Source organism: Eurosta solidaginis, chromosome 5, assembly GCF_040869045.1.
Source record: "Eurosta solidaginis isolate ZX-2024a chromosome 5, ASM4086904v1, whole genome shotgun sequence".
NCBI lineage: Eukaryota > Metazoa > Arthropoda > Insecta > Diptera > Tephritidae > Eurosta > Eurosta solidaginis.
The window spans coordinates 114463405-114475591 of NC_090323.1; the positions used below are offsets into that span (position 1 = coordinate 114463405).

General features: G+C 34.6%; 1 protein-coding gene across 1 annotated transcript in view; it reads left to right on the forward strand.

Moving 5' to 3' along the window:
• LOC137254259 (leucine-rich repeat-containing protein 15-like) overlaps window positions 1-12187 on the forward strand; it is a 1016997-nt gene that overhangs the window by 356207 nt on the left and 648603 nt on the right. The window contains exons 3-4 of the mRNA XM_067791948.1: window positions 10470-10613; window positions 10696-11006. Coding sequence (XP_067648049.1) covers window positions 10470-10613; window positions 10696-11006 — 455 coding nt within the window. The remainder of the gene's footprint in view (window positions 1-10469; window positions 10614-10695; window positions 11007-12187) is intronic.

Sequence of the window (12187 nt, forward strand, 5' to 3'; positions counted from 1 at the left end):
TTTATTGGCCCAACATGACAGTCGATGTAAAAGAATACGTTGGCCAATGTGACACCTATCGGGAAAGCAAAGCTCCTAACACAACTCTCCGTCTTCCAATGATCGCCCCTTATATGGCCCAGCGTCCATTCCAGAAACTGTATGTAGATCTACTTGGCCCTTATCCCAGATCAAGGCAAGGAAATGTTGGAATTCTAATCGTTCTTGACCAGCTTACAAAATTTCCTTTATTTAAAGCAATTAGAAACTTCAATACATCAAACATTTGTAGTTATTTTAAGGATAACGTTTTTAGTGTTTTCGGAACCCCAGTCAGTTTAATAATTTGTTGACCGAACGGGGTATTAAACATATATACACGGCTTTATATAGCCCACAGGCCAATGCTAGTGAATGAGTAAATCGTTCGACTATAGCCGGCATTCGATACTACCTTAAAGCGGATCAGACCCTATTGGACAAACATTTGGCGGATATCGCAGAAGCACTCCGCAGCTCTTACCACCAATCAATCGGATGCACACCATATTACGCACTATTCGGTCAGCAAATGGTAGAACACTCTGATGAATATGAGATATTACGTAGGCTGGAAGCGCTAGACCAGAATGTCATTGAGAGAACGGACAGGTTGACTCTGATAAGAAAATCACTCGCAGAAAACATAAAGAAGGCGTTTGAAACATCTGCTAAGCGATACAACTTGCGTAGTAGATTAAAAACGTTTAGCCTCGGAGAAAAATTCTACCGAAGGAATTTTGTGCTTAGCGACGCGTCAAAAAAGTTGTGTGCCAAATTTGCTCCAAAATTCGTAAAAGCCACAGTAAAATCCATACGAGGTAACTTTATGTATGAATTGGTGGATGAGGTTACCAAAAGGCGAGGGGTATATCATCAGAAAGACATTTTTGAAAGCAAGCAGTAAAGTTAGAACCGCACCAACTCTTTAAGCGGGGGGTGTGTACGACCGTACATTAATTTCAATATGAAAATTAAAAAAGTTATCCTTTCCTCATTTCAAATTCCTTAAAAATTTAAATTTTAAATCTCAGCATTTTATATGGCCATGAATGTCATTAGAGTACTATATAAACATAGAATTTCGCATCATATGGTTTCCGATAAAAACAAAAAAAAATATATATATATCGATAATGTTAATATGCCGGTACTTGGGTTAATATGACGTCCACGAAAAGTAGATTTTCCTTTCAACATCGACCAGCCAAGCAGTGCAGAAGTTTCCTTCAAAAAGTTTTGTAAGTGCAGAATTTTTCTTAAAAAGTTTTTTGTAAGTGCAAACGTTTAATTTCTGCAATCCAATATACATATATATCATATGTATATAGGATCAGCTTACCTCATTGTGGGATTATAAAGCAAAAAGAAAACAAACCCAGACTCGTGGTAAGAATCCGGTGTAAATTTTTTATATTTATTTAATTTTACTAGTGTTTAATTAGTTCGCGAGTGCCCTTAGGAATTATTTTCATGAATTTCCTAAATTTTTCCTAGCTTTCTCCGACTAATTTTCCGAAACTCATACCAATATTAAATCTCAATTGCAAGACGTACGAAGAGCTGGCTTATTGGCGGTACTGCCACGTGGCAGTTCCGAATTTCATTTGTCCTCTGCCAAATGGATCTGGGAAATATTTAAAGCAAAGGAAATCAAATACTGGATCTCAAGATAAGCCATAATCTTAAGATTTTAATACCTACTTAAAAGAACATTTTTATTAATTATGTGATTATACATAACTATTTCAATGCAAGATTTGACATATATATTTACTTAAGAACACATATATATATCTCAACTTGCAAATGGACGAGAAAGAAGCTAATGCATGTAAATTATTAGCAACTTAGAAAAAAAAAATTTCCAAAGGACAAAAATAAGTAGGTTTTATGGAAAAAAAAGAATTAAAAATAGAAGTTGCACTGTGAATTTAGCATAGTCATAATACTATGCATGCATTGGAATTTGGATTGTCCCGTGTAAAAATAGCTTAAAAATTAGAAATAATTTATTTCATCCTGATTACTTGGTCATGTGGTGAGACCATATGTTAACCACCCCCCTAACCTCACTCAACGCCTATAGTGGGTCTTACTATTCCCGCGCTCAATGATTTAAATTCATAAATTTTAACTACAAAAACAAGAAAAGTTACAAACGAAAGAAATATTAATGAAAACATACATTCCATGAGAGCAATTTAAACCTTCCTTTTCTAAACGTATGCATTTGTTGGTGTTTGCTTTTAAGCACACGTTTTTGTTTGTTTTTGCTATCTAATCCGATCGCTGGTTTGCAAAAACAGCATATATAATATGTATATATAAATTATAAATGCATATATGTATTTATAAATATATGTATACATATTTACTTAATTTATTAAAGTTTATATAGCTGCGGAAAGCGAAGAACAAGAACAACCATAGCGAGGAGGCCTTCGACGCTTTGGTGGATTTGCACAAAGAAAAAAAAATAATCATGATGTAAGTTTGATTAATGTAAGATACCTTAATTTAACATGCGTTTAAATATTTTCTGACTACATTTTTTTTGCTTAAAGTGGCATATGTATTTTTGTGTGTACAATTCCGAATAAGACCAATGAAAGTATATGCATACGAACATACATATTGTAACGAATTTGCTTGCAAATCTTCTTATTTGCCCTTCGGCTAAGTTCGTACCACTAAACTGTTGAATAAATAACTCCAATATTGAATAATGGAAAAATGGCCTTTATTAAAGTACTTCACAATAACACTTATACTTTGCAATTTGCTGGCTTAATAACCAAACTGATAGCTTAAATGAAACTGACTTTCAAAATAATACTGCTATTGCTCGCTAGATATCGTCTTAATCGAAACTCAAATCAAACTGAATTACTTCTTACTCGCTTGCGCCGCTTTTATAGTTTACGCTGCATACATCTAGGCTCTTCTATTTCCAGAACTTACCAACTATTTCGTGTGTTTATAGTTCTCATATAGTTTCTACTTGTTTACAATTGTCTACTTTTCAGCGTCTCCCAGATGTATGTGAGTTCGTAGTTTACAGTCTCTCGCACACACGTAGGCGTATAAGTAAATGCCTGTGTGTGTAAATCTGTGTGTGACATCTCTCGGCTGCCTTATATATGTGTATACATGATTTGATTACTGACGTAAATACCGCGTAGCATGGCCTTAGCATCGCCTTAGTGATGGTAAAGCTTAGTGATGCTAATATCCGTGACAATATGTACATATAGACAAAGGAGTCGTCTCAATTCCTTATTTTAACTCTCTAAGTTCTCAACCAAGTTTTTTTTAAACTCTCATACTCATTTGTAAATATATGTAAAGAATATTATTTAAAATGTAGGTCAATGACCGCGAGTAAGATCAGTTGTTGAGAAAATTTAACCCACAAAAAATATTGTTAGTAATTATCTACTTTCATAAGGATTTCTTATTTTGTTACTTAAAGTTTTTTTTTTCTCATTTCAACTTAACCTATAGTTATAATGACCTGAATTGTAATAAAGATTAATATAATATGACTATGTAATCGTAATCGTTGGTCATTTCTCGAAGAGTAGTGTGGAAGCTTTGGGGCTCTAACCACAACAACAGAGCCATGGTAGGGAGGGTGAAGAGCAGCCAAAACATACATAGTTACGCTGCCAAGAAGGGCAAGGAATCGTAGTGGTGGGTGAAGAAGTAAGTACTGGTCTTGAGATGGTTTCACTTTGTTAGTTGATAGTGTGCAAAATATTATTCATCTTGTTAGGGCCAAAACCGAAGTGAAGGTAGTTCGGTTTGTGGTTGCGTTTATGGAACCCCCCCAGACTGAAGCTCCGGCCTACATGCGAGTGCACACGCCGCAGCCGCAGACAAGCGATGCAAGCTCCTTCACGACTGCTGGACTACGGTCACATAACAAGTGCCAGCTTCAAAGCGATTGGTACTGACGAAAATGATTAAAGATCTCGAAGATAATGATATAAAAACGAAATCCTCATCCGAATTTTCGAGTCCTATTGTGCTAGTAAAAAAGAAAGATGGTGGTTATAGACTTTGCGTTGACTATCGTCGTTGAAATTTAATAGTTGAGAAAGAGAATTTTCCTGTACCGAACGCTGAGGAACAGCTGCACCAAGCCAAGCAATACAAACTTTTTACGATATTAGACATGAATAGTGGATAATATCAAATCCCAATTTCATCTGGTAGTCGTAGGTTAACAGCATTATAACGCCAGATGGTTTGTATCAATTCAAACGTATGCCTTTCGGGTTGGAGAATGTGCCCATAGTTTTTCAACGGCTAATGGCAAAAATCAAACAGCAAGTCCTTGAAGATGACTTAATGATTTACATGGATATCCTGGTAGGTAGCCAAACTTTTGAGGAAATGGTAGATAAGTTAAACCGAGTTTTAGCAGAATTATGCAAAGCAGGATTAACGTTAAATATTAGAAAATGTAAGTTCATGGAAAGCAGGATTACATTCCTTGGTCATGAATTAACGCAAGAGGATATTCTACCTGGTCTAATCAAGACCCAAGCGGTATCTAATTTTTCGACACCGAGATACGCAGGTTTTAGGCTTAAGTGGATACTTCAGAAAATTTGTTCCTGGGTACGCTATAATCTCAGAACCACTACGTAAGTTGTTACGAAAAGATCAACAGCTTTGCTGAACTGAAGCGCGAGAAGCTGCATTTCAACAATTAAAAGGTAATTTAGTATCCAGACCTATTTTAGTAGCATACCGTATTGACGCAGACCATGAGTTGCATACAAATGCAAGTTCAGTAGGCTTGGCAGGACTATTATTGCAGCGTAAAATAGATGATTTTAAACCAATAGCATATTACAGTAGAGCGACTACTGCTGATGAGAAAAAATTTCATAGCTATGAGTTAGAGACTCTGGCTGTTGTCGAATCATTAGAGCGTTTCCGGTATTACATTTATGGTAAGAAGATTACAGTTAAGACAGACTGCAGCGTACTTAAAACTACAATGCAAAAGAAAGAGCTTACTCCACGTATCGCCAGGTGGTGGTTACGAGTACAAGATTATGATCTTGAAATAGAACATCGATCGGCTAATCGCATGGAGCATGTTGATGCTTTAAGTCGAGCCCCATATGAAGAAGAAAACACTATCCAAGTTGCAGACTTGCGTATTGATAAAGCGGTAATAGATAAAGATTTCCTTTTTAGTGTGCAACTCCAATATGAAAATATTTGTAAAATTGTAAACGATATCAAAATGAATAAAAAAATTGCCGATAATGGATATGTCCTACAGCATGGAAGACTTTTACGAAAAGTTGACCACAAACTCCTTGGGGTTGTACCACGAGCACTACGGTACAGGGTTGTTCAGGATTGTCATACGAATGCAAGGTATTTGGGCGTCGAAAAAAACGTTGGAAAGATTGGTACGGATTGAATGTGGATGCGAAATTTTGTTAAACAATTCATTTCGTCTTGTATCGATTGTGCTTATAATAAACGTAAGGGAGGTAAAACAGAAATACATCATTACGATAACATCGAACCTATTCCATTTAGAACCATCCACATGGATTATTTAGGTTCATTTCTGCAAAGCTCGAAAGAAAAATGACATCCTTTGACTATTGCAGATTCTTTTACAAAGTTTACGACTTTATATCCTGTTAAAAATATATCGACGAGATATATAATTGCCGCTCTAAACGAACTAAGCAGCTACATCTGTTGGTATGCCATTACGTATTGTGACGGATAGAGGTTACGCTTTTACGTTTCGTGAATTTGAAAAATACTGTTTCGAAAATGACATAAAACACATACTGACGGCAGTACGTACACCGAGAACAAATGGTTATGGTGAAATAACAGATCGGACAATTTTATCTATGCTATTGCCAATGGCGGCCACCGTGGTGTGATGGTAGCGTGCTCCGCCTGCCCCACTTATGCCCTGGGTTCGCACCCCGGGCATAGCAACATCAAAATTTTGAGTTTGCTGGGTTGAGCACATATAGTCAAAAAATTAAAACACAGTTGTTGTTGTTTTCCCGACGCGTTTCGACGTTCTTTTTTCTCACGTCATCTTCTGGGGATTTCTTTAATGTTAAATATGTAAAAATAATATACATATTAACATTTGATACTTTTTTCTAACAATAAACATGAAACTAACACTTCACACAATTTTTTTTCCATTTTAATTACATTAATTATATTACAATTAAATTATAAATTGCAAACATAAAGAGTTGGCACTTGCATTTTTTTGTTTACTTCGATTTGCATCTCTGAATAACAGCTGAGTAGACGCTGTTGATGTTGTCAAAGTCTTCTTTAAAATTTAGTGTGTTGTGTATTTGTTGTTGTATTCTTATGCTTTCTAGAGACATTCTCGTTTTTTCTCTTTTTTCAATATCTAATATTTCGACATTTGAGAAGTCCGCTAAATGGTCGTCTTTGTTTTTGGTGTTCATTAATACGTATACCCAGTTGTCGTTTGGTTGTTCCAATAGAACATTTTCCACATTTATCATCATCGCGCCCATTGCATGTTATTTTATACACCACATCATTTTGTTGAGTAGCGCTACTTTTCTTATCATACTTGTTGCCGTGATAAGTTTTTGCTTCCAAGGGTGGTTTGAATGATAGTTGATTAATCGGACCGATGCGATGGATTCAGTGTGCCAATTCATTAATAACTGTTTGTTTTTTCTAATTATGTCTACATCTAGGAAGGCTATTTTCTTTTCCTTAGTGAATTTCCATAGTGAATTTTATGCTTGTATGTTGCGTATTTAATATTTTTAAGATGTCTTCCGCGTCCTTGGTTTTTATGATTGCGAATACATCATCTACATACTTGTTGATGTATTTGATGTATATGTCCTTTTCTTTTAATTCAGCTATGCTGTCGTCAAGTATTTTGTCCAATACTATATCCGCTATAGTCGGAGATAGTGGATTGTCCATTGGCATACCGTATGTTTGTTGGTACAACCTCGAGTTGTACATAAAATAATTGTTTTCTCGTAAACAATACTCTAATATATTTTGGAACTGTTTTCTTGAGATGTTTGTGTTTTTCCCCAATTGTGACCATTGTTCCATTATCGTCTGTATTGCTAGGTGTATTGGAATATTTGTGAATAGTGAAATTACGTCGAACGATATGAGTACTTCATCATCTTCTATGTTAATATTCTTTAATCTCTCCTTTAGTTGAAATGCATTTTTTTTATGTTGAAATCTTCTGATATTATGTTTTTGAGTATAGCACCAATATGTTTGGACAACTTGTAACAAGGTACATTCGCAGAAGATGATATTGGTCTTAGTGGCATACTTTCCTTAAGGATTTTTGGAAGACCGTATCATCTAGGCGCGACGGCTGCTGAGAAATAATGTTTTTCAATTAGAAGAAAATTTTTCTAAGCGGGGTTGCCCCTCGGCAGTGTTTGGTAAGCCCTCCGAGTGTATTTCTACCATGAAAAGCTCTCACGGAAAACTCACCTGCCTTGCAGATGCCGTTCGGAGTCGGCATAAAACATGTAGGTACCGTCCAGCCAATTTGTAGGGAGATCAAGAGGAGCACGACACAAATTGGAAGAGAAGAGAAGCTCGCCCTTAAAACTCTTCGGAGGTTATCGCGCCTTACATTTATTTATTTATTTTTTTATTTTATTGCCAATGAATTCGGTCGATAAGAAATGGGACGAAAACATACGGTGCGTACAATGGTGTATAAATACAATGAAAAACAGCACCACTGGTTGTACACCTCACGAACTTTTATACGGTAACAAGCCACGCGACATTTTACGTAATAGAATCATTTTAAATTTACAAGGAAAGAACGAAGCATTAAATGATCAACAGCTGACAAATTTACGCGAAACAGCAGCTAAGCGAATTAATGAAAAACGCGCAGTTGAAAAATCTCGTTTCGATGCAAAACATGCAACTCCACATACGTTTAAAATAAATGACTTAGTTTTGGCTGAAAATGAACCACCGAGCACAGGCACGTCAAGAAAACTTGAACCACGATTCAAAGGACCGTTTGTAATAACCAATGGGCTTGACCACGACCGATATGTGATTGAGGACCTACCACAAAAATCCCTGCCACAAACAGAAATTAAAATTAACATATAGTTAAATAAGTAAAAAATTTAAGAAGAAACACTTACACTATTGCATTTCGTATCGAAAACATGAACATATAACAACAACAAAAACATTAGTCACTTAAACATATACATAAATAAACTATAATCAATACCATCTAACTAACCATCATGGTAGTCTTGTCTATACTATTATTTAAAATATATATTGGCACAACAAAGCGAGCCCTAGCTGTTATACTGGGAGAACATGAAGCTGACATAAAAAACAAAAGACCAGCACAGCGTTATCACAGCATATGTTGACAAGTGGTTATACAGCTGATTTTAAAAACGCTAAAATTATAGATAAAGAAAAGAGAAAAACAACAAGATACACATTGGTAAGCCTGAGGATAATGGAAAGACAATGAACAAACGCGAAGATACAGAAAATATTGCTGCCGCCTACATAGCATGTTTAGAAATATAAAAATAAGAATATTTAGTATTGAAAAGACTACCATGATGGTTAGATGGTACTTATTATAGTTTATTTATGTATATGTTTAAGTGACTAATATTTTTGTTGTTGTTTTATATTCATGTTTTATGTTCATGTTTTATGTTCATGTTTTCGATACGGAATACAATAGTGTAAGTGTTTCTTGTTAAATTTTTTACTTATTTAACCATCTGTTAATTTTAACTTCTGTTTGTGGCAGGGATTTTTTAAAATAAATCCCCCCTGAAGATGCTAACAAAGATTAGCGAAACGTTGGGAAAATAGTCGAATAATTTAGTTTTATTTGCACGCTGAACTTAGATCAGAAAAGCTTGATATAATAAATCTTATTTAAAAAGAGAACTGATCGGAATATACAATTAAGTTAATGGATATAACTTATACATCCTGACAACTGTGCCTATTTATTACAACGGTGGCAAACATTTCTTATATCCCTTAACAAACGGACCTTCTTGTTGTCTAACTGAGCTTCCCCTATCAGGGCAGCTACCACCTAACCTAACCTAACCTAATCTAACCTGACAGTGAGTGGCGTCCTTTTTATTTTGTCAATTTACACTAAAATGGAAGTAAATAACAGATAATAAAAGCTAAAATCATTCTTTTGGGCGTTTTTTAAACATAATTAATTTTTTTTTTTTAATTTTTCGCTACTGTTTGCCGTAATTTATATTGGTGGCTGCCGCTTTCAAAGAATTCAAGAAGCCAATGCTTGGCTAAGGTTGTCGTCAAGCTTTGCTTTATTGTGGATGTGGTCTGTAGAAGCCGTGTTGAATGTAATCAGCCCAGTTATGACAAGTTCGGCATGCATATTTTAGAGGATTGCCTACCATACAGAACTGCCTTTGAGTTCTACTGCGATCGGAGTAGATTTTACTATACGTTTAGAATTATTATAACTATATAAGTCGCTACCAGAGTTATTTAGCCAAAAATATTAACGTAACTTTGTATTCCCCTAAAGAATATAGAAACAATTTTACAGAAAACAATTTTTTTGGGGAATTTTGTACGAAAATTTAATACTGCTGTAATACAAATAAATACTGGAAAATAGAGCTACCGAAAGAGTGAGGGGTTATGTTGTTGACATTCACCTTTAGTATTACATCATGCTTGGTACTTACGCCTCTTTGTTTTCAAAATAATGACAGTTCACTTACGAATCATTAAAATCTTCAAGAGCGGTACGCAGATCACAAGTAATTGCTCAAGAAAAATTAACCTTTTTTCTTGCGTGAAAAATAGTATTATTGAAGTAATTTTAACGTTTGAAAATCCACCGTGAATAGTGAAACAAGCAAGAAGAAGAGCACATAAACAAAACAAATGTAAAGAATATCACTTCCCTTATAAGTGCCCGTTTCTCCTCCGCCGTGAAATTCACTATGCGCTTTTTGCGTTTTGGTGCTGCAGCTATTGTTATTTCCATTTCTGAAATAAAATAATAATTATTTATTGCAGAAAAATTAAAAAACCATGTGCTTACCTAATTTTTCCAGTTTTTTTTACCTTTTTTCTTCAAGAAATATATGGCACTTGCCATATTTCTTGCGGAAACCGGTGTTGCCGTATGCAAATTTCATGGAAAAATAGTAGTAAAGTAGCGTACTAAATTTCTTGTAAACTGCGTGCTACCTTAAGAAAATTTACCGCAAGGAATTTTCTTGAGCATTTCTTGAGCGTTTTTATATAGAATTTTTACTTTCTTGTGATCTGCGTACCGCTCTTAAACGAGAGAAGTACGACTATTTATAATATATGTACATATATCGTTTTGTGAATGTCTTTTTCTTCAGCGATCTTTCACGAAATTTTTTCTCAACATTACACAAGGATGCTTTTCGCGGGTTGACATTGCTGAAGGTACTGGATCTGTCTTATAATATGCTGAATTTCATACCAGAGCATATATTTAAGGATTTAGATGGTCTTGTGCAATTGTAAGTAATTTGTTTAGCTAAATAACATAGATTTTTAGAGACTAAAATATATTGTCTTATTTATGTATATTTGTTAAACAAGACGTCTCCAAAATAATCAAATAGAGAATCTGGAGAAAACTACATTCTGGAAGCTTCGAAACTTGAATTTGATAGATGTTAGCAAGAATATGATAGCTGAGTTGCCAACAGATATTTTCAGCCATGTCCAGCGTTTAACTGTTATTAATTTAAGTTATAACAAAATTAAATATTTTACAACCGGTTTGTTACGAGAGCAGTCAATGCTAGAGGAGCTGGACCTGTCGAGGAACGAAATTTCGGAATTACAGTCTGGAAGTTTATTCAATTTAAAGAGTCTTAAAGTTTTAGATTTTTCCTATAACCTGATAGGTAAGTATGATTCGAGCATTGTAAGTAATAGTGTTTGACCGATTTTAAATTTTTTTGCATAACATAATCGAATGCCAACTGTAACCGCACAGCGTTACCCAGCCTTTACGCACTGAACACACTTCTGAGTGCAACTGTCGTATTTGCAAGTGTTAGTCAAAAGTAGCAACGTAAATGTGGCAACACTGCAAGAATCAACCATTTCAAAACATATATTTTCTCTAACGGATGCCGCCGTGTTCGCCTACTATACCAAAGCTTCTCGATTCAACTGACTCGGCAAGTAACTTCAAGAGTACTTTATAAAAGTTTTTTTCTAAACGGGATCCCCGCTATGCCTGTAAAGTTGCAATACACCATGATGAAATGAATATTCAGGTCTTCTCATCCCGTTGACGTTTTCTCTTATTCTGACAAGTTTGGCATGCATAATTTAGAGGGTTGTCTATCATACAGAACTGCCTTTGAGTTCTACTACGATCGTTGTAGATTTAACGTTTAGAAATATTATAACTATATAACCCGCTACTAGAATTGTTTAGCCAAAAAAATTTGCGTAACTTTGTATTCCCTAACAGAATATAGACAACATTTTGCAGAAAACTTATTTATTTGAAGAATTTGTACGAAAAATTAACCAATCCAAATTTATTACTTTTTTATATTTATTATTATTACATCAGGGAATACACAATTTCGCAAAACAAAAAAAAAAAAAACTTTTCCGAGTAGGTCCAAAAGTTGTGGAATTTCTCAAACGCCAAAAAAAGTTCTGCGCCCAATATTAACATTTTATAAATAAAAAAATTGTTATTCTGAGTAGCTTTTAAATTCCAAAGTTCCTGAAAAGGAAAAAAAAGTTCTGCAAAATAACGCCCAATATTCGCACTTTTCTAAAAGATGAAACTTTTAAAAAAATTTTAAAATAACAAAAAAATGGATGTCCCGAGTAGCTTTTATAAAGTTTTAGAGTTCCTGAAAGAAAAAAGTTCTGGAAAATTACGCCCAATATTCACAATTTTCCAAAAGTCGGAAATTTAGAAAAAAATTTCAAATAAAAAAAAATTTAATTTAAAAGAACAAAATTAATGGTCTGAGTAGCTTACAAAAAAATTAAATAAAAACGTTGGACGCGTCACATTTCTATTGATAGTCTTAGTTGGTCTTAACTGAACCTTAAT